Raw genomic sequence first — 21,622 nt, 5'->3', positions numbered from 1 at the left:
CTCAAAAAGATGTGCCGGATCGGCTATCGAGATCAAACTAGTTATCGCTTAGGACCAAAATGACCTCAACCTGTGATTTCCCAGTATAACCGCTCTGAGGATTTGTGCACATCCTGCGGTAGTGGCGGGTGTGACGGAACCCCAGACGTCGTTGCAGAGGGGTCCCTCTCCTGAGCCCGAAAACCGCAGCTCGCAAGCTTGGGACCCGCTGCCGCTGGAGGGTTGTAAAAGAACTGGCGCTCGAGGGAGAATTCCGTTGCACGCCTTGCTGATGTTAAAGTGGGGAACATGCCAAAAGTTGTAAGAGACTTCTGGCTGGGGATGCACAATGGATGCAAGTCACTTTACTGCATAGACAGCGAGTGTACGGCTCGGACTACGACTGGCGAGCTGCACAGGTATCTCCTGTAATTCCCTAATGAAAGGTTGTTAAACCATTATTCTATTTGTTCTACCTCAATTTCCGCTAAACTTCAAGTGCACCGATGTAGCAAAAGCTACCAGTTACATCCTCAACCATGTGGCTAGCCATCAATTACAACCGAACGTGATAGCCAACTAGCCATCAGTCGGCACACCAGCCGGGTAGCGCTCACCGACAACCTCAAACTTGGCCAGGACATCGTCAATAGCCTTGAGGTCTTCCTCCGTCAGCTCGACATGGACACCGTTCTCGCGCACCCTCGCCTCGGTCGTCGCGCCGGGGATGGGGATAAAAGTCGGCATGTTCGGCTTCTTTGACAGACTCTGAATCCACCCGAGAGCGAGCTGCGCGGGGGTGCAGCCCTTCTGCTTGGCCAGGGTCTCGAGCTGCTTCACGAGCTCAAGGTTGATGGCGAAGTTCTCGGGCTGGAACCGTGGGTAGTAGCGCCTCAGATCGCCTTGGGGGAGATCGTCGAGGGACTTGAACAGGCCGCCAAGCATGCCTTGACCAATGGGGGAATAGCTAGGTTGGGTGGTTAGTCTCATTAGCTTGGCTAAGAAGCGGGGAGAGAAGGGGTGTCTTACGCGACAATAGGGATGTTCAGCTCGGCACAGGCGGCGGCGACGCCATTCTCCAGGACATGCGTGTTCCACAGACTGACTTCAACCTCGACAGCCACAATCTTGGTGATGGCAGCCGCACGACGGATAGTCGGAGCTGCGACTTCGCTGAGCGCGATTCCGCCAATGATGCCCTTATTCACGTACTCCTCCTCGAGGAACTTGAGTGTCGTCTCGAGCGGGATCTTGGGGTCGACACGCGAGCACTCGAAAATGTCGATCCTGTGCGTGCCGTCGAGATCGGCGAGAACCTTGTCGATGCTCTTCTTGATGCCCTCGGGCGAGCCATCGGGCGACATGGTGGCGAAGTCGAAGGCGCCCTTGACGCTGAGCACGATCTTGTCCGCATCCTCCGGGTACTGGCGGAGGTAGTTGGCCAGCAGTGTCTGGGAGTTGCGCTCGGGGGTGCCGTAGTGGTCCCCCCCGTTCCAGAAGGTCATGCCCGACTCGATGGCGGCGCGCATGGCGCCGATGGCTTGCTCGTCCGATATTGGAGGTACGCGGGTGGCGAGGCCCATGAGGCCGAAGCCGGTTGAGCCGATTTGTTTGCCGACGAGGGAAGGCATTGTGGGGAGAGTCTAGTGGTGTTGGAGGGGTATGTGATGTTCGGTTTTGTCGATTGGCGTTGAGCGTGCGATGATGTTCCTTTAAAATGTTCTCTCTCAGGGCGGCAAGCTCATTTATGTATGCGAACCTCTGGATACAATCCTCAAATACCGGGGGTGCCATCGTGCCGGTCGTCGTCATGTATGCGCTCAGGCTTGTAGGCTGGCCTGGAAGTTGTGAAGAAGTCATTCCAGAAGCGGTCACAAGTCTCAAGTTCTCAGCCTGCCTGTTCCACGTTTGGATGATGAATGTCTTGGCATGGTAGCAAGCGAGGCACTGCTTCCCTTGACAGTCCGTTTGTGGAAGTAAGTCTCGTTGGGCCCAGTGTTTTTTGCCCGGCCTAATTGGCCGTGGCCGGGATAAACCCCCAATGACGGATTTTTCTCAGTACGGATATACGGTGGCCGGCCAGACGGCAGACTCCAACACATGTTCCTGCCGGGGATAGGGAGATCATAATGTCCGCAAAACCCAGTAGGACCATGATGGAGAATGGGGTATAAAAGCCCTACTGTTGCACATTGAGGCCAGGAAGTCACAAGCCACAAAGAACGACATTTATCACCTCGACGACACAGTGTTTTAGCGCGGTCTACAAAATGGAAGCCAGAGGGTATTATGAGGTGCGGAACGGTTCCGTGAGTGGTGAGAATACATTGGCCTTTCAGGTATGACTCCACGACAACAAGTTGCACAGGCTGCAGCCTCCTAGGTACCAAAGCACCGGGCACTAAAGTAGGTAGTCTAATCAACAATGTTATATGATCGGCACTGTCGGTATCGCCGTCTATTCCCAGCAACTCAGCCCAGTAGTTAACAAAGTCTCAGTTCTGCGAAAAGTATCGTTCAGATCGCCTCCTCGAACCATACTTGTCGTCTTTATGTGATACCTATGTAGTCCAGGTAAATGTTACTCCACCTCTACGCCATCCTCAAGGCCGAATACCAAAACCGCTCCGCCTCCAGGTCATGTAGCGACGTGATCCAAGGGAAGTGCATAATTCGACGATGCGCATCTTCCCAATCCCGAATTAACCCTTCTCGAGCGGTCTCTAGGATTTTTGTAAGCAGCCAGCTCTCCTCCCGTTCGGGCAGCACGGAGACGCCACCGACAAACAAAAGCCAGAGCCTGACATCCGGATCCACGTCTTCCAAGCCGGCGGCCACGACGTCCTTGAGGTGCTTCCCGAGAAGCTGGTACTGCATAAGGCGACGTCGACCGATCTGGAAGAACAAAGTCGTCGTCAATGCCGTCAGGGCGATGTGGCAGATCGACTCGAGCCGGCTGCGCAAGAGCGGTACGCCCACGGGTTGGAAGCGGACAAGCCGGTACCCGAACGAGGCGATTGTCTCTTGGAGTATGTGGGGGTCCATCCGGTACCCCTGGGTGAAGAATGCCGTGACGTTGCAGACGTCGAGGAGAATCTGCTGGAGGTAGGGATTTAGGTGCCTGAACGCCCGATAACACCTCAAGCTGGCAAAGCTCGCTGTTCCGACAAAACCGCAAGACGCCATGTGCGAGGAGATCTCGACCATTTCGTCCCGGTAAAAGACTGGTGGCGTGCCGAAGTGAAGCGTCACATCCAAATCAGTCCTACAAACCCACTGTGTTAGATGGCACAGTTGGACTCCGTTCCAACATGGGGTGACTTACTTGCACACCTTGGCCAAGAGCTTCAGGTTGGGCTCCAGGTCCACTATCCCTCCGCGCAGTTCTATCATCTTCTGTAACCCCCTTAGATGCACCAATGCCCTGTCCTTGGCTCCATTCAGGAGTTCATGGACTATCATGAAGTTGACAACATAGATGTTTGCATCACACGTTGCTTCGTGTGTGTCTAGGCTCTGGTTCACCAGTACGACTGCTTGCGTAAGGTGTGACACAATGTCCGAGTTTACTACGTCCCTGCCAAAGAAGTGCCGGTTCAAAGTCCCCATCAATGCCATGGTGCAGTGGTATGCTGGAAGATGTTAATGGTTAGACCGACTGGCGAGGATAAGACGGGTGACTATACCAGCCTGGTTACTGAAGAGCACGCTCAACCAGCGATTGACATGTTCGGGAGTAAAACAGAGCGCTGGGGGGTTAAGGCAATCCGTGACTTCGGACAAGACTAGTCTGTGTAAGTAGCTGGCCACGCCCAGTCCCCCCCATCCAATGCCTCGGGGGGGCCACTCACATTGCCTGATGACATGCTGACTCTGCGGTGTAGCATTGGTTTGGAGATGCATTGGTATGATGAAATCTTCCCCGATTGTGTACAATAACACTGGCGAGATCGGTAGAAGGAAGTCTTGCATATACTGGTCCTCCTGCGGATCTGAATCTATTGACGTTGCGCAGTCCAGGTCGTGTATTGTGGGCTGAGGTTGTTTCGCCTTCTTCGTGCGACGGTTGTAATGCTTCTTACCCACATTCTTCCCTTTCATGGCATGGCTGCGCGCCTTCCTCCGCGTGCCAGCGTCAGTCTTCGTTACATCAATGAACAAGAAGGCCGTCGACATGGTCGACTCTCTTCCAATGCCGATCCGTGTGTCTTGGGGTGCAGGGGGAGCGTTTGAGAGATGGGCTTAATAGCGAGTTCAGACACGGTTCAACTACCATTCGACTGCCCGCCACTTCCCTCTTTGTTAGATAGCCGTTTGTTTATCCCGTAGATTCTCGACAAAATCGCCGTCAGCGCTAGCCAGGAGCCCCTACTAGCTTAGCGGCAGCCCGTAAATCTAGCTAATCAGGAACCGCCTTTTCAACTCTGGTGCTCTTGATCGGCGCGATCGAAAGCCACCAAGCAGATTGCACAATGGATGCGATTTCCCACTAGAAAGGAGGGGATCCCTGTCCACCTGGAACTCCTGGGCTGATTCCGCTGAGCTCCTATGGCCCTAGTATGGGGGGTCCCCGGCTAGCGCTGACAGTGTTGAATTGGCAACGGTTACGGGCACCCGATTGGGCATCAATGGCTTACATCTCAAGGTAACGTTATCCTGATGCCGCCTGATCCGTCCTCCCTCATAGGACTCCACTCCATCGCCAGATTCCTCGCTAATTGGATCCAAAGCCGCTTTCAAGCTGTTGTACACGGGCGACAGCAACCCCTTATTCGCGATCAAGCCAGACATGCTCGCGATCAGACAGATGCTGCCCCTCGTCTTGTACTTGAACATTTGCTTCACCGCCGACTGGGCCGTCATGAATACGCCCGTGTAGTGTATTTCGAGCATGCGGGCAACGTCCGAGGGCGAGTAGTCCAGCGCAGGCGTGACTTGCTGGATGCCAGCGGCTGCGACCACGCCGTCGAGACGCTGGTGCTCGGCGCCAATGGATGCGATCAGGGAATAAAGATACGGTGTCTTGGAGACGTCCGCCTGGCGGTAGTGGAGAGAGCCCGCGGTGGAGTGGTCGAAGCGAGCGATGGCTTCTTGCCAGTATTCGCCAGGGGAAGGCTCGCGGTCAAGAGTGTAGACTAGCAATTTGTGATAGTCTTCGTGCGGTCTTCTTAGACGAGTTGCAGAGAGATATCGCTACTCTACGGACCTTTGCCCCCTGCCTCTGCGAGTGCTTCGGCCATGGTCAGGCTGAGTCCTTAAGCACCTCCTGTTACCACGAATACTTTATATGCCACATCGAAGTATGTCAGGCTTTCGACTCATATGTTTCTGTCGATTTGGGGCTTGTGGGATGTTTGTTGGCTTTCCTCCCGGTGCTGCGCTCCTTGGCTCTGCCAAATTAATGCGAAGATGAGTGGAGGACTCTCGCTGCGGCTAATCTGATCAGGAGCTGAGCACGGGTGGTTGACTGAAAGCGCATGTAAAGGCGTTGCCGCGCTGCCAGAAGCATGAATCGTGTGGCAGTGTTCATCCTAACGACGGTGTGAGGTGAGGCCAATGCTTGGAATGAGGCGAACGTCACACAACAGGCACACAACGACAAGAGTATAACCGTCTATATTGATCAGAACTTCTCTTGCCTTGAACATGAATCGGATGGCGATGTAGGAGCAACCTTAAGCTAGGGGCAACGATCCCCGACCTCATACACTTCGGGCCGGTAGCCAATCACGCCGATTAATTCGGCCCCACTGCGGCGCCAGATCGGCCTTAAGCCTCCGGCACTCCCGACGCCTGGTCAAGATTCCACGTCCGGCACAACTTGAATTGAGACAATCAGCCAAGAGAACCGTCTCTTATGTTTTCCCCCGACCGCAATGCCGCTGGCCTTGATGCGCCTGACCTAGCAGAGAGCCGTTGGAAAGTCCACACCGGACCTGGTGGGGCCGCCGGGCCGACTTTGGGCTCGGTGCTGGAGTCGTTGACATATAAGCGGGTCAACAGTCAACCCCCAATACCATCATATTAACAGTTTAGTGATGAGAGACGTCCTGAGTTTGGTGGTTCTCGCTGCTAAACTTCTGCCCCAAGCCTTCATCCATACAGACTCAGACAACGACAGCGTTCCAGTTCTGCACATTGTTCTCGCACTTGGCCGAGATGCCCTTGCCACCCTCGGCCGTTGCAACCCGCTTGCCATCCCTTAGCACCGCCACTACCACATCCCCCGTGTTTCCCCCGAATGGCACAGCGCCCATGTAGACTCCGCGGGATCCGGGGCCCGCAGCAGAGACCTTGCTCAGAATGCCTGTCTGCTCCTTGCCTCCAATCGAGACTGTGACGGTGACTCCCCGATCCGAGTTTAGCAGCGCAGAGTAATAGACGTTATCGTCCATCAGCTCCTCCGGCGCCACCTCATTTTGCCCAAAATCCCCGTTGTTCCCCTTCGTCCCGCCACCAGGGCACGCCAGCGCCGGCGACGTCCGATAGGTTGCGACGACGCTCTCTTCCACTGCGTTGGGAATCCTCCCTGTCTTGTATGCCTCGATGTAGAATGGCAGAAACTTCCTCCAACCGTCGTGTGTCATTGAACGCACATAGTTCACTGGCGCGTTTGCCGTGGTGAACAAACCCAGCTCCTTCTCCCTAACCGGACCAATGTAATGCGACTCGCCGTAGTCATTCCACGTCAGGATCTGCACGAAATCGGCTTGGATGTCCAGAACTTGCTGCCAACGAATGTCCCTGCCTAAATGTCAGTCGTGTGATGTAATGTTCGGGAGAAGAAACTGGAAATTTCCCCCCAAAAAAAGAAATGTGATGACGGTGTTTCATGAAGAAAAATAAAAGAAAAAAAATGGTGGAAAGAAGATAGGAATATGAAGTAGACGAAGACGATTGCGCCGACATCAACAACAAAGAACACTTCGAAGAGAGTACGTACCACAATTCATCCCCCCTCCACAACCAATTCTTCCCAAATCCAGGCAAGTTCGTAAAGAACCACGGTGACACCGCCATCATGTACACCTTCCCTCGTGGCCTCAGGGCCTCGAGAAACACCTTGTCAGGCCCCGTCGTCATGTTCGTATTCCCCTCCGGCCAAGCATCCCAACTGAACAACCCATCGGCCACACCCCCCGCAAGATTCAATGCCTCCGCCGCCGAGACAGAGGACCAGTTCGGCACAAAAAACGCGTTGGTCGCCACCTTGATGGCGTGCCAGTCACCTGCATTGCCAGGCCCTTCAAACGTCGACACGAGGGGCCGAGTGTCGTCGTCGTGTCTAAAGTAAGACTTGTGGACGGAATACTTCTGGATGAGAGAGATGACGCGATCGGCGGGCCAGGGACCCTGGGCGAGATAGTCGAAGGAGAAGAAGAGGGAGAAATTGAGGGCGTCGGCGGCCTGGAAGGCGAGGTCGAGCGAGCGGGTGGTGGAAGAGTCTTGGGCGGCGACGTTGAGCGCGAAGGCGTCGATTCGAGACGACTGAGCAAGTCGGATGTCAGACTCCCAGTCGGAGAGGGTAAAATCGGGGAGGTTGCCGACCTAAAGATCATATGAGTAGGCTGGTGTTAATGGAAGAGCAGAGGATCGAAGCGTCAATGGGGTCGTGTTGGTCTCACAATCATGTGGGAAAAGACTGCCTTCGCTGCTTGCGCTGGAAGAAGTGCGAAGAATGCGACCGTCAAGGCCGCGGCGAGTACATATCTCATTGTGGTCATGCGCTGGCTGAATAAGGTAAAGGAAGTGAAAGACCAGTTTATGATTGACCAAAGCAGCCAGTATTGAAGGAGTGATTGTAAGGTGTATTGTAGAGCAAAAGAAGGGATGTCTTTGAGTAAGTTACGCTAATTAAAGCGACAGAAATCGGGTGTCTCGGTCGCTGGTGCCAGGAACATGTGAGGTCTACGAACAGGTGAACGGCGCGGTTTCTTCCAACTAACAATGGGATGAAACGAATGGAGTCGCGCGACCTTCTTGTTCCAGCCCTTAGCCATGTCGCCGGTTCAGTGAAGGCTTTGTTCACAAGAACTGGACTGTATGGACTTCTGGTTTGATGATCTAGGTACAAGATCAGAGCTGAGCCCTATGTTCCGCTCGTCATTACCCGTGGGGAAGGACAAGATCGTGATGAGTCGGGTCCCTGTACGACGAGTGCAGAACAGCCCGGTCATCACGCTAATTAATTCTCCAGGTATATCATGAGCACTCAGGCATGGCAATGCTGTGTCGTACCTTATACAATGATGGTGTGCGAAGCCGAACAGGCGCTGCACTTGTTATCAGAGGCTCGTGGGTCAAACTTTCTAGATCGAGCTCGTCCAGGTCCTGAGATATCCCAATGAAGAGGTACTCCGACATTGTATGCAAATGAACGCAGAGACTGGATACACCTTGTATATTTGCTTAAAGTTACCATCAACAGTCAGCTTTTCCTTGAGTCCGAGCCCGTCTCGTCAATGGCCTCAGCAAATAGGTGCCATCTGCCTGCAGATACCGGGTCGCCCGTTGTCACTGTGCAAGAAGATTAATTCTACGTCGTTAGCGGCGCAAAGCGGACCTCTCCGAGCAGTAAGGTTTCCACTCAGAGCAATGAGCCCTCCTTTTCTGGCTCACGGGCATGAGCCGCTTATTTTTTTTTTTTCATGAGCAGCTCCGAGAAATACGCGATTTAGAAAGGCAAGAGCGGTAGAGATTCGGCTCAGAGGGAAGGTGAGCCGGCAAATAACCGTTAACAGACGGCTCAAAGGAACTTGAAAGATTCAACTCTACAAGCGGTGAGGTTCCGCGTAAGCCTCGAGCCGTTGATGGCTCAGAGGCCTCGGCTATTCTCTGCTAATAGCAGTGGCAGCAGTGTAGATAGGCCACTCGCTACCCGGTCAATCTGATTACAACTCTATATGTAAACAACTAAATGTCCAAGTACTCTCTTTTGACAGGAAGGAAAAAACTCCAATGCTGGGGGGTATAATACGCCAATGTGGTGAATGCTGACCATGTTTTGAAATGCCCCCGAGATGCCGCCAATGCTGCCCCAAAGATTGTGCGCCGCCATGCAAGATGCAAACAACACCCCGTCCAAAACATTCGAAGTGCTTCCAACCAATGCGCGCGATCCTCCTCCTGGAAAAACAGCCGAGTCCAAACGAGCCATGGGAAATACGGTCAGCAACGGCGGCGCATGCCAATAAACCACCCTCTCCACCCCCTCGTCCTCAATGCCGACTCGGCCTTCTCAGCGCTGTCGTCCGTGTCGAGCTCCAACCGGTGACGGAGGACACTGCCCCGGTCGTCCTCGAATCCAATCCGCCTCTTGTTCTCGGGGACGAAGCAGTCCGGCACCACATGGCGCATGACCCAGCCCCGGACCCCTTTGCTAGCTGCGTCGATGGCGGCGTACTCGAGCCTCCGCGTCCGGTCGCTTGTCCAATAGTGCGTCGTTTGCGGCGGCAGGGGCGGGGTGGGAGTCTGTGACCGGAGGGCGTGATCCAGGGAGTTCTGCAGCAGTTCGACGGCCATTGAGGATTCGACCAGAGCAGGGTCGGACGAGGTGAAATGGGGGAAGTGGAAATACGCCACGGGCTGCTGCGGTTGCCGCGGAGACCGGGAGGTACCTGGCGGTGATACTGAGTGGCGGCCGTGCTGGGGACGGCGTGATATGGGCCCGGACTTTGGGGACCGTTGGGTGGACGGCCTTGTGCGCCGCTGGCGTGTGTATGATGGGAGGGAAGTCGAGGATGAGCTCCAGTGACGGGACGAAAAAGAGTCCCGCGGTGCTATCGACTCATAACCCGAGTCTTGCCTCCGCATTTCCCCGCGGTCCAACCCGCGTCCAGCCTTTGACGATGGAGACGCCGGTGGTGGGCAACCTGTGGGTTTCTGGGCGGGCTGGGATGGAACGCCGGGCTCGAACAGTTCGACGTCTTGGAAGCTATGGTACGTCGTATCTGACCGCGCAAGACTCACGCGTGAGTCTGGCCGGTCGATGGCTGGAGAAAGTCTCAAGTTGGACATGGCAGCCACTGCGTCGCGACGGGGATCGAAAACGGAAGCATCACAGCGTGAACAACCCTGCGATATTTCTCGAGACGCCAACCCGGAGAAAGAAGAAAGAGTCCAGAAAAGCGGGAGAAGGACGAATTTTGAATGTTTTTTTTAGGTTGCGACGGACCGATGCATGAGCCCAGATCTGCCGTCACCGCAGTGAGGTCTTCCCGGTCCGGTGCCAAAGTTGCGGTCAGCGGATTGCTCGATCGGAAGTAAACAACCGGGTATCTGCACACCAAGTGGATATGCCAGAGGGGTTGCTGTGATGTCCAAGACGCTTGGGGGCATGGTGCTTGCAGGCCATCAAATTGGGATTCTAGCGACCAAGAGCCAGTCTGCGATTGGCACGTCGAGCAGCCAACCGAGGTTTGACCTGCAGGTCCAACTCTGCAGGTAACCTTGGGTCGGCGGGCTCCTCTTCCGGCACAAAATCAAGATGAGACGCACGACGGGAATGTCAGAACCTTGTGCTTCGAGCCGCAAGACCAGATAGTCGGGAGGGGGGCCCGCGTGTTTCCCAATGTCGAATTTATTGCGTATGTTCCTCCAATGTCCCAGCACAAACCGAGGGAGGCCTCCTTGATCCCGTACACTTTGGCCAGTGGGATTCCGGGATCCTGTGATCAGATACACCCATGAGCTTGCGGGGTCTTCATATTGTTGAGCTGCTAAACAGGCGGTCAGCACAAAACTCGATTCTCATTTCTCATGAGCCAGGGGTGAATGGTGGAGAGTGGCAGAGCGGTGTGTGTTTAATGGCTTCCAGAATTGCCCCACATTGACCCCACGTGGACGGAGATCCTCCAGGGGCGTGAGTTTCAGAATTTAGAGACGGGCATAACTCTTCTCGTTGAAAACAGGATGGGAAAAAAATAAAGTAAAAAGAGAGAGAGAGAGAGAGAGAGTGAAGTGAATTCAGCATCATAATGGGATAGAAGATAAACAAAATGATAGAGTCAAGTTGACGCACAGGAGCTGATTTCTCATCCCAAAAATCGACTTACCGTCGGCAAAGTGCGTTAGGTACCCGAGCGGTGGTGGTCGTGGTGGGGTGGAAGTCACCCGGCCCCGATGTCGCTTGCGCCGTTGTGGAAGGCGGGACAAGTCGCTGGCCAGGCATCAACCAGGCCGACTTGGGATCGGTCTGAAGCAGCTCTGGAGACTGGGTTTTGGAGTGTTTGAGTTCAAAGAGGAGGGCGGGTATTTGATGGAACGGAAGGCGGTGGGCATCACCTGCATCATGTGAACGAGCATCCTCTTGAATCCTCGCAAGGTACGGCGTTCCCATTCCAGTGAGGTCTCGATGACTGTTCGTCGCCCGTCACACAAGCATCAGGCCAGCCTCTATTTTTGTCCAAGCCTGTGCCAGTGTGCCAAGCCTAACTTGTCCTTCGTCAAGCAGGATGATTGCTGTGGCACAGTTCGCTCTCACATGCCAGAGAGATAGTGCCATTTCTATCATCTTGGAGTGGTTCAGCAGCGACGAGGTCAGTCACCCTCCAATCGGGAACTCGCGAGTTGTTCAGTGGCGCTGAAACATGTACCACGCCCTTGCATCCGGACACAGCGAGTTGTTCCTGCAAAATCCCGACATGGTTAACGAGGCGTCGGCAGCTGACCGCGCCACCGTCACACATTGGACCAGTTGACTTACCGTCACGGACGACAGCGGTCGGTTCCAAACATTGCACCTCTGGAGAGGCCAAGCCAAGACCTGGTCGAACGTCCAAGCACCTGAACGAGGTTGCATGTGGTCGAGAACGGAGCTGTACTCCTTACTGCGCTACAATACCGATAGAGGGTTTTCGCTGACGTGACCATTTAGGGGTCTTCAGTTACCCAATGGCATTTGAAATGGTCCGACTCAGCAGCGTTGATTTCATGAAGGGAACGACGAGATTCGGACATCTTGACCGACAACCTTGACAAGCAAAGAGTTCCCTCCAAAGGGCAATTGCAAAGGAAAGGAGCGTTCTAGAGGGGGCATGAAGCCAGGATTGAGCTATATCTCTCATTCTCGCTTTTTTTCCGGTTAGGTATTCTACTTTTGTCCTTCTTTTGTTTCTTCTTCTTCCCTCCTCTCTAAGTTCTCCCCCCTTTTTTTCTTCTAAATAACTTTCCTAACGTTAACGTTATCTTCTTTTGTTCTTCTCTTTTATCTCCTCTTTTTTTGATTCTTCTCTCTCCTTCTTTCCTATCTCCTTCACTGTGACCAATTTTCCCCCTAACGTTATCTCGTCTCCCTATTTCTTCTCTCCCTTTATTTCTATACTTTTTTCCTTTCCTAATTCTGGTCGCGTTTGGAGGTGTCTGTGCTTCCTACACTGGGAAGCTGAAATACCCCAACCAGGTATGAAACAGAGAACAAAGCCATTATGCTGATGCTTAATTAATTTGGACAGAGAATGCCACCATCTCCTAGGTTCTTTGTTAATAAAAACAGGACATAAGCTTTGGGAAGGCTGTTCTGGTGTATCAAAAGGCCGCCATTCCACTGCAGCACATCGTGATGAAACTTGCTGGTGTCTCCGGAAGCCTTTTGACGAACGGTCGCTCTCCTGCCTCTTTTTAGCTTCAGTGAGGAGGTTTGTCAAAGACAGACAGGTTAGTGAAAGTAATTTGTGTGGCATTTGGCAACTCGTCTCAGACTTTTGCTGGAAGCTTTGTAAGACGTCTCTTTGAAGCCCCTCTGATCACTGCACGACCAGACTCCTGAAGAGGGAAACTTCATCATGGCTGCGGCGGTTCGGGATCTTATTGTCTCTCTCTCTCTCTCGCCGCAGTGCAGCAGCAGAGGTTAGTTGACGACCAGCAAAAGAACATTCAGTTTCTGACTTAAGCTAACGTCTTCCTAGAGGTCGGACGGCTCATCGGTATCACCATGCAGGAGGCAACAGAGCAGCTCGCGGCCGCTCGCGGCATCTTAGAAGACTTGTACGCCCAGCTGGACTGGGCGCTCAATCTATGGAGCCGAACGACTGCCAACGGCGACGAACAAGGGCTGCCGCCGCAACCTCAGCATGACCACCTCATACCGTCACAACCAGTTATTGAGGAGCCGCCATCCCATGTGCCGAGACGCAACAGCCCGCCTGCTGATATCAAGGATCCCAAAGTAGCGTCACAGATGCGCCACACGAAGCAGTGGGAAGAATGGACCCAGGCACCAACCATTCATGACCCATCTATCCTGGACCTGTCCCGGCCAACGCGCTGGTGGATGCAAGAACAGACCCAATACGGCCTGTGCCAACCGGGCGAGCAAGATCAGCTTGAGCATTCCGCGCGAGCTGCCCAATTCAACCGAATACACGTCCCAGTGCCTGCAAGCACCTCAATACCGTCTCGGTCGTTTACCAGGGAGGTAAGAATCGCCCAGCCTGGCCGGTTCCACCCCTCTGCTCTCCTGCTTTCTCCCGTTCCCGGAGTCCAACTCTCCTATGGCAGGACGGCTCGGGCTGACTCGGATAACTTGGCTTGATGAAGATTTTAACCCGGAGTTTTGGCAGAAGAACCTCCATCCAGGAAATCTGTGAACCGGCTTTCCCGTCGTCCGATCCCTGGAGAAGACATACTGTCTCCCCGAACAGTGCCCCGAGTCTAATCAAGCACGGCCAATCTGGCTCTAGGTACTCGCTCGGCACCAGCAGCGCCTGGGACTCAAGCGGCTCGCATGCTGGACTGGAAAGAAGTCATGATTAGCTGAGCTGCCCGGCTGACTATGTTCTGGATCATCAGCCCAAAAAGATCAACTCTAGAGACTTGACGATGGCTCACACGATCCGGTAGGCAGTGGTTGCTAACGAGGAGCCGGGCAGTGAAAACCAGAATGACTCCCCGGTTGAAGTCAAAAGGTGAAGCGAAGAGAGTAGTTAGTAGGTATGTAGTCGTTGTCTGTCCCGGCCGTCATGATTGTCGCAAACCATGTTTATCACCCTTTCTGACATGGCCCTTCCCTCTTCCGTCCAAGAAATTTGTTGATACCTAGCTGCCCAAGGTACCTTACCTTAGCGAGGTAGATTGACCCACAACCGTGGCCACCTCGCTCTGCATGTAAACAAGTTTTTTGTGGCACAAGATGCGCGACTATACCTCCCCCGGAGAGATCCGGTTTGATTTGTGCGCGTCGGAAACTACCGCGCATATACACATGTAAGTCGTCGAGTTTAGCTCACAGGATGGCGGAGAAATCATGACACCGGTCCCCCGCGAAGGCCGAAAGGGCGGAAGGGGCCAGTCCGCTTCCGTATTTGGACTTGAATACAACCTGTCGATCATCTCGAAGTACGGATTTCCAGAGTACATGTGGCTGACTTACATATATAGTTTCAGCGCTGGTTTATTTCTAGATGCTCATTAGCATGAGGCAGAGACCTCCACAACCGAGTTTAAAACATCGGACGTTGGACTTCACTCTTGGCCACTGGGGAGTCATGGCGACCTCAATAACTTCGATTCTTGTGGGCCTGCTTTACGCAATTGGCACCACAGCACTGGAAAATGGCGTGGGAAAGCTCCCTGCGCTTGGCTTCAACAGTGAGTTTGCCATAACACTACACACATCTTGATAGGCCCGTACTGACTTTCAGCAGCATGGAATATGTGTAAGCAACAACCCGATCTGTTGACTCCCTTGTTTCTGTTTTGCACCGCCTTCGCTCCCATCACGCAGAACCGGCCAAACGTAGAACTCACAGCTCACATTGTTGCCAGACCAATGTGACTACACTGCCGACATTTTGCTTGAGCAAGCTAAGGCCATGGTCGACCACGGTCTTGTCAAGGCAGGATACAACGTGCGTTATCTGCTTGATGATGCATCTGTCTTTTAGGTGTTCAGGGGCTAATCGGAATATGTTGGGTCTAGACATTTATGCTGGACGACTGCTACAGCCTCAAGGAGCGAGACGCAAAGGGAAGAATTGTAGAAGGTAAACAGAGCATCATATGAGATCATTCCGCCGTCAGGCTTCATTCTGACACTATTACAGATCCTAAAAAGTTCCCCAAGGGCATGAAGCACTTCACCAAGTCTCTCTCCAGGCTTGGCCTCCGAGCGGGCATCTACAGCGACGCGGGATACCGTACCTGCGGCGGGTTTCCTGGCTCCTACGGACACGAGGCCCAGGATCTCGAAACCTTTGCCGACTGGGGGTTCAGCTACCTCAAGTACGACAACTGCTACATCCCCTTTGACAACGTGACGCAAGAGAACGTGTATGGGCGCTATGCGCGCATGGCCGATGCCATTGCGGCTCGCGCCAAAAAGACCAAGTCGCAGCCCTTCCAGCTCGCGCTCTGCGAATGGGGCTGGCAGCAGCCGTGGATCTGGGGCGGCCGGCTCGGCCAGTCGTGGCGGATAGGCGGCGACATCCGGCCGTGGTGGTCTGCCCTGTCCAGCATCATCAACCAGGCTAGCTTCATCGCCAGCGAGACGCGGTTTTACGCCCGCAACGACCTCGACATCCTCGAGGTGGGCAATACCAACCAGGGAACGCCGCCAGGCAACTTGACCTACGACCAGGCCAAGTCACACTTCACCGCCTGGGCGCTCCTCAAGTCGCCGCTGCTGATCAGCTCCGACATGAAGACGGCGTCCAAGGAGACGCTCGAGATCCTCGAGAACCACGACATACTCAAGATCAACCAGGACCCCAACGTCGGCGAGGCCATCGCGCCCTTCCGGTGGGGTCTGAACCCTGACTACACGTGGGACCCGGACCACCCGGCCGAGTACTGGACGGGCAACTCGTCGTACGGGGTCGTGTTCATGGTGCTCAACACGCAGGACACGCCGCGGCAAATGTCGTTCAACCTGACCGAGAGCTGGGCCATCCGGGCGGGCCGCCTGTATGAAGTCTACGACCTGTGGTCGCACACCAACAACGGCACCGCGTACCGCAACATCTCGCTCACGCTGCCGCCGCATGGCGTCGCTGCCCTGCTGTTGAACGATGCCGGGCCGGAGCCGGAGGGACTGGAGCCGTATTGTGCTGGATACTGGCAGTGCAGCTTCCCCAACGGGACTTACTACAGCAACTAGGGGAGAGTTAGAGGAGATTGTCAGGTAGTGTCGCCTAGAATCCAAGTGTCGTCCGGCATACTACAAGAATAAAATACCTGGCTGTGGTGTTCACCCCAGTATGTTGGAAGCGAAGCATCTGACACTATGTGGATCACGCCAAGCCACGTGGGTTTTGGCGACCAATTCTTAGAGAACTCTGGAAAATTGAGTCAGTACACGTGTAAATGAAGCGAAGGGCTCCTTCCTCACTTCTACTATGTAGAAACAGTGTCAGTTCGTCATTGAAGCTTCGCTTCAGTCAGTAGTTTGTGTCTCAATGATTAGCTCCATGTTGCCGCGTCAGATGTGTGGCCGAGAGTTTAAGCAGCATTTCCATATAATCTATAGATTTTGGTGCGACTTCCAATCAATCGGAAACCACGCACGATTAAATCGGGTATGGTGTAGCGGTAACATCGTTGACTCTCACTTCTCAGAAGTGACTGCTCTCTCAACAGCCCCGGGTTCGACTCCCGGTATCCGAGTATGATGTTTTTTTTCTTATTTTTCAATCACACTTTGCCTTTAACAGATGTAACATTTTCGTTTTGCCTATAAAGTTAACGTTATTCATCTTTTTGTCAGCTAACATGACAACGTGATAAAGCAAATTCGGGCAACAGTTGAAGCAATTGTGACTGTTCTTACCTCAAGGCCCATTTAACTTCATAGTTATAGATTAGTTTTACTGTACTTTGGTAGGATTGGTAGCCTTTCAATCAAAATCCTCCTGGAATCGGGTGCAGGACGGCAAACATTAGAGTCTTACAATACATCTTCGGTTATCCATGTGGCTCGTTGCGTACTCCGTATACAGCAACGAAATAGTTCCGATTATACCTCAATGGACGTACAATACAATCTATTATAAGCTCTGTGTCTGTCCATTCATGACAAGACATCGCAACAGACTACAAGACCTTTACAGTCAGAAAAGAAGACTCCCGGCACACAAAACTGCATATACTCTGTGTCACCTCACCATCACCAATCACCAACCCAACAGCTCAGGACATCGCCAGATCAGCACTTGGCCGGGCTGGGGACATTGGAGCATTTGGACGACGTCTTACCGCCCTTGACGCTGACGTTGGACCAGGTCCAGTTGGAGCAGGCGCCCTTGGCGCAGAGAATGTAGACGTTGGTGGCGCCCGACGCAACCGTGCCCGTGACGCCCGACAGGTGCAGGTCGGTGATGGGGACGCCAGCGGTTGGGGTGCCCGTGGGCGAGCCGTTCTCGTAGTCCTGCTCGATGACGACACCGTACTTGGTGATGCCCGACAGCGTGATGCCCTCGTACTTGACGTCCGAGACGGACCCCGTTGCGCCGTAGACCGTCTTGATGCGCACGCCGTTTTGCGAGTCGGCGATGGATGAGTTGAGGATGCGCACCGTCTTGACCGTGTTGTCGTCCCGGCCGCCGACGGAGCCAATCGACAGGCCGTGGCCGCCGCTGCAGTGGCCGCCGGTGAAGGTGATGTTGGTGCCCGAATTGATGGCCAGGCAGTCGTCCTGGTTCTTGACGATGGCGCCCGAGATGTAGACGCCCGTCGAGGAACCGACATCGAAGGCGTCCGTGTTGTGACCGCCCTGCGAGTCGCCGGCGGAGTTGTCGAGAGTGATGTCGTAACTGTACGCGAGGTATGTCAGTTCTCAAGTCGTTTGATGATCCCTTGAATGATTTATTCACTCACACTCCCAGGTTGGTGGCGCCGTTGATGCTAAAGGCCTGAACAGGCGTGTTCTTTACATTCAGCTTCTTAATGTTGGAGTTCTTCAGACTGTGGGCGTAGAAGAACCTGGGAAACGGTTAGCTGTATGGACCATGGCTGACATTGCCCGTCAATACATACTTGGGCTTCGTCTTCCCACCGTTAGAGCCCTTGGTGTCCCACCACTTGGCACCGTTGCCGTCAATGACGTGTCCAGCGGCGCCCTCGACGAGAATGTTGTTGCCCGAGACAGAGATGAGAGGACCCTTCCACTCTTTGTAGCCAAAGCTGGTAGTTCCAGAGAAGATGACATGGGTGCCGTCGGTGAGGCCTGTCAAGTCGAGCGTGGTTCCCGCCGGCACAGTGATGTCCTTCAGGGTGATGGTGCTGCAGCTCTTCTTGTTCTTGATAGCCGACGCAGCGTCGGTGAAGGTGCAGCTGGCTCGACCGTTGAGCTGGGCTGGGAGCGGGTTGGCAGCCGCCAGGGCGCCGAGTGAAAGAAGGAGAGCTGTGGTGGAAACCATTGTGATGGAATTCGCAGGAGAATAAAGGGATGTTGTTGCAAACGAATGACTGTTCCCCTAAGGCCGGCTGAAGGATGAAGATCCAAGAGATCTCAGCGAAACTTGGCTGCTGTGACCCTTTATAGATGGCGCGATGCCTGCCCTCCTGTTCTGCCATTCACCTCATGTTTACCATTTGCACGCCGACCTCGCGTTAGCGACGAGGAATTCGTCACCCAATTAATCCACCAACCCAAAACCCGTGTGGGCTTAAAACGACAAGAGTGGACTACTCTGTACCTACACTCTGGAGTCTGGACGTCGTCGGCCGTCATTCTGTGCTTTTCTACTGGGCCGCATGTTCCCTCCTGACCCTGACAATCTCGCCGGCGGAACACGCGGTCGGCAATCGGACAAGATTGCCAAGACGGGTTAAGCCTGGGCAGGCGCTTGGCAACTGAAACAAGCTTTTCTAACGGGACATGCCGGCCTTCCATTTTAGTTCTCGTGTCGGGCCCATCGACAGGGAGTCATGGAGGAGCCTGTCCGAAGCACAGCCGGGACAGACTCGCAAGCGTGACTCATCTGAGAGGTGCTAACGGGAATATAGAGTCGGTATCAATCTCCGCCGTGAATTCTAGGCGTGTATCCCCTCGCTAGACCATCCGGACATATCATCCTTGTGCCACGAACAGTCAGAACGCTCGAGGAATCCCTTGCGGTTATAGCCACTCAGTCCGGGTCTGTCTCATGGCGTGTCAGGTCTCATCTTGTCAATCACAACCGAATGGTTCAAGCATACGTTTGCTGAGCCGTGCGCTTACAACTTCCAGGTTAGCGAGTATTGTCTGCCGGGCTTGTGTTGGCCATCATGAAAAGAGGCCAGAGGACGCGCAAGGTGTCCATAGACGCATGGTGGAGGCATATACGTCGCTGCATATCATCAGAGAGTAGCACTTGGAAGAGACGACTTCATGAGCCATGGAGAAAACACTTTATTGAATGAGGCTACCGCTACTAAGGTCAAAACTAACGATTCGCAACGTGCAAGCCACATCTAAGGTAGTTCCTCCAAAGGGAGCTGAGTACCGTCTCCCCAAGAGTACAGTGCAGGGTAGCCCGCTCCAATACTCAAGCCGGGCAGGTCATGGGACGGGGCCCAGGAGCAGTATAAGACTTGCGACCATTATCCGGAATGCCGTTCACCCAGATCTGGATCAAGACGCCGGGGTCATTCTGCGCATAAGCGCCCGGAATGCTGACCGTCTGGCTCGGAACAAAGGATCCTCCGCCCGAAACGTTGAGCTGGGCGCAAGACTGATAGAACTGAGCACCCATGTTGCTGTAAGCCGAGTGCAGCGCCAGCAACTCCTGCCTCAGGAGATAGTGTCCTGGAGCCAAGCACCAGGGGATGATGGCGTACGACCAGCCCTTGTTGGCGATCATGTTATCCACGCCCCATTTGCCCGTGGAAGGGTTGAAGCTGTCCTCGTGGATCTTGAACCACCGGAGCCCGTTGGGGGATGTCGTGGCCGCATTGTCGACCCGGGCCATGTACGTTGAGATGGGCCCCTTGTGGGAAGAAGCGATCGGATGGTCCGGGTCGTTGGGCCACTGGGGGCCGCCGATGACATGGCCCCACCAAGCACCGATCCTGTCGCCGGCCTTGACGTTGATGACCTTGTTCGACCGAGTGCCGGGGAGGCCGCAGGCGAGCTGCTGGTCCCAGACGTCGTAGACGGGGTTGGGTTGGCTAGGGGCACGGAGTCCCACGAGCTGTCCCTGCTCTACTCCGTTGACAGAGAGTTTCTGCATTCGGTTGCGTTAGCTGTGGTGCATTGATGACCGGTAAACTGATATGTTCTGACCTGGAAAATACTATGCGCCTGGGCCGAGACGGCCATGATCATGATGAGGCTGAACTTCATGATTGCTGAAGTGCTGGTGAAGGCTGGATGTTGTCAAAAACGTACGAGATTGTCGAGATGCCTGCGTGATCAAACAAACAGGGTTTACAAGAGGTCGGGCATTGTGTCTTTATACACATCAGCCCACAGGGTTGAAGGATTCCAACCTGATCTTCGTATATGGCTTCACTAGGCCAGTTACGACCACGGATACTATGCGCCACCCGCCCAGATTTTCCAATAAAACGACAACCGCCTTGCCCGGTCGTTTGTCCAGTCCTAACATTCCGGCATTTGGTTTCGGCATTCTGAATCTTAAATCCTGCTGACGCGCCCGAGTCTCGAAACCGTGATAGGAATGAAGCTTGGCTGTAGTTGGCCGAGCGATGCTCATCGGAGGCTCTCTATCCGCCCCCCCTTTTCCGCAGCCGATGTCCCCGGGCTCTTGGCAGACTCGGCATGGTCACCTTATTGTTACTGTCTGACTCTCTCACCATGTTGGTCCAAGCCATAAGTTAGAGGAAACGTCGTCCGCCGATCATCACGTCCAAGATCGTCAAATTGCCAGGCTGTTGCAACGAGGTTACGAGTACAAGCTCATCAGTTATGGCACCAATGAGCCGGTAGTGCGGCAGAATCCTCGCGATGGCAAGGCTTAAACGCGACCCGGGACCTTCCATATTACGGCATGCTAACAATACGGCCGTCTCTGTTGTCCTATGGGAACTGAACTCAACATCGGCCAACCAGACCGGCGCTTCGCCCTTCTTCGCTTAGACGGTTTAAAACGGTTGACGCCATTCTCGGAATTCTCCGTGTAGAGACGGCTCTTCGCATTTCGAGGTCTCGACCGACTTTAGTTATGGTAACACCATGTCACACGCCGCCAAACAAACAGAATGTACTGATGTACGGCTGTTATCTCGGAGCCACAGGCAGGGGCGGCCTAGGGGCGTCGGTGAAGACGATGGGCAAGAATATTCGGCGTTTGGTTAAGGTACATACATTGAAACCTCAATCTCCCGAGTGTATAACCCCAGGTCTTCGTGTTCTGATGACACCACAAACGGAGCAGTGTCAGTCAAGCTATTTGCGGTCTACACGGGCCCAGTTGTAGTAATGTTTGCGAACGCCGAGGCCTTGGGATGCAGCGGAGGACTCTGTCTCCTTCTTGGTTTCCGTTCCGACTGGTTGACGAATCACTTGGAAATGGCAGGCAGTCCTTCTGACTTCAGTTCAGGTTCGGCCCCACTAAGGAAAGGCTTGAAGGCGTCCAGTGGCTGTCACCAAATGCTCAGCCGGGCAAATGAGGAGCGCTACATGAACAGCTCACCAGAATGTCCATAAGCGTGGGAGCTTTACCTCACGCAAATAACCGGCCCATGAGCGGTTCACCTCCAGATAAAC

The 21,622-nt window shown here is 54.1% G+C and overlaps 9 protein-coding genes and 1 non-coding gene across 10 annotated transcripts; 3 read left to right on the top strand and 7 right to left on the bottom strand.

Moving 5' to 3' along the window:
• Positions 1-434: 434 nt before the first annotated feature.
• On the bottom strand, positions 435-1,879 carry N657DRAFT_588875 (Aldo/keto reductase). The gene is made up of 2 exons (XM_062789853.1): positions 1,009-1,879; positions 435-946 (listed from the first exon to the last, which is right to left on the bottom strand). Exons 1-2 carry the CDS (start codon positions 1,608-1,610, stop codon positions 559-561), a joined length of 990 nt encoding a protein of 329 aa, XP_062650776.1. The 5' UTR covers positions 1,611-1,879; the 3' UTR covers positions 435-558.
• Positions 1,880-2,456: 577 nt separating this feature from the next.
• Positions 2,457-4,295, bottom strand: N657DRAFT_588872 (uncharacterized protein). Its single transcript, XM_062789852.1, has 4 exons — positions 3,831-4,295; positions 3,666-3,764; positions 3,305-3,611; positions 2,457-3,244 (listed from the first exon to the last, which is right to left on the bottom strand). Exons 1-4 carry the CDS (start codon positions 4,153-4,155, stop codon positions 2,572-2,574), a joined length of 1,404 nt encoding a protein of 467 aa, XP_062650775.1. The 5' UTR covers positions 4,156-4,295; the 3' UTR covers positions 2,457-2,571.
• Positions 4,296-4,533: 238 nt separating this feature from the next.
• On the bottom strand, positions 4,534-5,219 carry N657DRAFT_630919 (NAD(P)-binding protein; the record flags this gene model as incomplete). Its single annotated transcript, XM_062791017.1, has 3 exons — positions 4,534-4,559; positions 4,617-5,114; positions 5,186-5,219. The coding sequence occupies 3 exons, from the start codon at positions 5,217-5,219 to the stop codon at positions 4,534-4,536; spliced, it is 558 nt and encodes a 185-aa protein (XP_062650774.1).
• An 867-nt stretch (positions 5,220-6,086) lies between these two features.
• Positions 6,087-7,694, bottom strand: N657DRAFT_611241 (glycoside hydrolase family 71 protein; the record flags this gene model as incomplete). The annotated part of the gene is made up of 3 exons (XM_062790358.1): positions 6,087-6,723; positions 6,923-7,527; positions 7,605-7,694. The coding sequence occupies 3 exons, from the start codon at positions 7,692-7,694 to the stop codon at positions 6,087-6,089; spliced, it is 1,332 nt and encodes a 443-aa protein (XP_062650773.1).
• A 1,453-nt stretch (positions 7,695-9,147) lies between these two features.
• On the bottom strand, positions 9,148-10,005 carry N657DRAFT_564784 (uncharacterized protein; the record flags this gene model as incomplete). The annotated part of the gene is made up of 1 exon (XM_062788311.1): positions 9,148-10,005. A coding segment is annotated over one exon (858 nt), but the record flags the coding sequence as incomplete, so codon positions are not given.
• A 2,469-nt stretch (positions 10,006-12,474) lies between these two features.
• N657DRAFT_185781 (uncharacterized protein) lies at positions 12,475-13,712 on the top strand. Its single transcript, XM_062786137.1, has 4 exons — positions 12,475-12,633; positions 12,691-12,825; positions 12,885-13,393; positions 13,539-13,712. Exons 2-4 carry the CDS (start codon positions 12,762-12,764, stop codon positions 13,563-13,565), a joined length of 600 nt encoding a protein of 199 aa, XP_062650771.1. The 5' UTR covers positions 12,475-12,633; positions 12,691-12,761; the 3' UTR covers positions 13,566-13,712.
• A 750-nt stretch (positions 13,713-14,462) lies between these two features.
• N657DRAFT_564654 (glycoside hydrolase family 27 protein) lies at positions 14,463-16,072 on the top strand (the record flags this gene model as incomplete). The annotated part of the gene is made up of 5 exons (XM_062788299.1): positions 14,463-14,565; positions 14,622-14,633; positions 14,743-14,825; positions 14,897-14,960; positions 15,021-16,072. 5 exons carry the CDS (start codon positions 14,463-14,465, stop codon positions 16,070-16,072), a joined length of 1,314 nt encoding a protein of 437 aa, XP_062650770.1.
• Positions 16,073-16,486: 414 nt separating this feature from the next.
• On the top strand, positions 16,487-16,578 carry N657DRAFT_t39. Its single transcript has one exon. It is a non-coding gene; the product is annotated as a tRNA-Glu (tRNA).
• A 332-nt stretch (positions 16,579-16,910) lies between these two features.
• N657DRAFT_687367 (glycoside hydrolase family 28 protein) lies at positions 16,911-18,655 on the bottom strand. Its single transcript, XM_062796887.1, has 3 exons — positions 17,947-18,655; positions 17,788-17,892; positions 16,911-17,723 (listed from the first exon to the last, which is right to left on the bottom strand). The coding sequence occupies exons 1-3, from the start codon at positions 18,327-18,329 to the stop codon at positions 17,117-17,119; spliced, it is 1,095 nt and encodes a 364-aa protein (XP_062650769.1). The 5' UTR covers positions 18,330-18,655; the 3' UTR covers positions 16,911-17,116.
• A 636-nt stretch (positions 18,656-19,291) lies between these two features.
• On the bottom strand, positions 19,292-20,559 carry N657DRAFT_668962 (lytic polysaccharide monooxygenase). Its single transcript, XM_062795468.1, has 2 exons — positions 20,177-20,559; positions 19,292-20,117 (listed from the first exon to the last, which is right to left on the bottom strand). The coding sequence occupies exons 1-2, from the start codon at positions 20,234-20,236 to the stop codon at positions 19,440-19,442; spliced, it is 738 nt and encodes a 245-aa protein (XP_062650768.1). The 5' UTR covers positions 20,237-20,559; the 3' UTR covers positions 19,292-19,439.
• Positions 20,560-21,622: the final 1,063 nt, after the last annotated feature.

The sequence above is a fragment of the Parathielavia appendiculata genome (assembly GCF_033297405.1).
Source record: "Parathielavia appendiculata strain CBS 731.68 unplaced genomic scaffold N657scaffold_2, whole genome shotgun sequence".
NCBI lineage: Eukaryota > Fungi > Ascomycota > Sordariomycetes > Sordariales > Chaetomiaceae > Parathielavia > Parathielavia appendiculata.
This window is presented reverse-complemented; position numbering and strand designations above follow the sequence as displayed.

Excerpts from the sequence above, each read along its gene's own strand:
- N657DRAFT_588875 (XM_062789853.1), bottom strand. The coding sequence starts at position 1,610 with ATGCCTTCCCTCGTCGGCAAACAAATCGGCTCAACCGGCTTCGGCCTC. Across the intron at positions 947-1,008 it reads CTGAACATCCCTATTGTCGC|CTATTCCCCCATTGGTCAAG; the intron begins GTAAGACACCCC and ends CACCCAACCTAG.
- N657DRAFT_588872 (XM_062789852.1), bottom strand. The coding sequence starts at position 4,155 with ATGTCGACGGCCTTCTTGTTCATTGATGTAACGAAGACTGACGCTGGC. Across the intron at positions 3,765-3,830 it reads TCAGCATGTCATCAGGCAAT|TCTTGTCCGAAGTCACGGAT; the intron begins GTGAGTGGCCCC and ends TACACAGACTAG. Across the intron at positions 3,612-3,665 it reads GCTCTTCAGTAACCAGGCTG|CATACCACTGCACCATGGCA; the intron begins GTATAGTCACCC and ends AACATCTTCCAG.
- N657DRAFT_185781 (XM_062786137.1), top strand. The coding sequence starts at position 12,762 with ATGGCTGCGGCGGTTCGGGATCTTATTGTCTCTCTCTCTCTCTCGCCG. Across the intron at positions 12,826-12,884 it reads GCCGCAGTGCAGCAGCAGAG|AGGTCGGACGGCTCATCGGT; the intron begins GTTAGTTGACGA and ends ACGTCTTCCTAG. Across the intron at positions 13,394-13,538 it reads CTCGGTCGTTTACCAGGGAG|AAGAACCTCCATCCAGGAAA; the intron begins GTAAGAATCGCC and ends GAGTTTTGGCAG.
- N657DRAFT_687367 (XM_062796887.1), bottom strand. The coding sequence starts at position 18,329 with ATGGTTTCCACCACAGCTCTCCTTCTTTCACTCGGCGCCCTGGCGGCT. Across the intron at positions 17,893-17,946 it reads GGTGGGAAGACGAAGCCCAA|GTTCTTCTACGCCCACAGTC; the intron begins GTATGTATTGAC and ends ACCGTTTCCCAG. Across the intron at positions 17,724-17,787 it reads GGCGCCACCAACCTGGGAGT|TTACGACATCACTCTCGACA; the intron begins GTGAGTGAATAA and ends CCTCGCGTACAG.
- N657DRAFT_668962 (XM_062795468.1), bottom strand. The coding sequence starts at position 20,236 with ATGAAGTTCAGCCTCATCATGATCATGGCCGTCTCGGCCCAGGCGCAT. Across the intron at positions 20,118-20,176 it reads AGGCGCATAGTATTTTCCAG|AAACTCTCTGTCAACGGAGT; the intron begins GTCAGAACATAT and ends AACCGAATGCAG.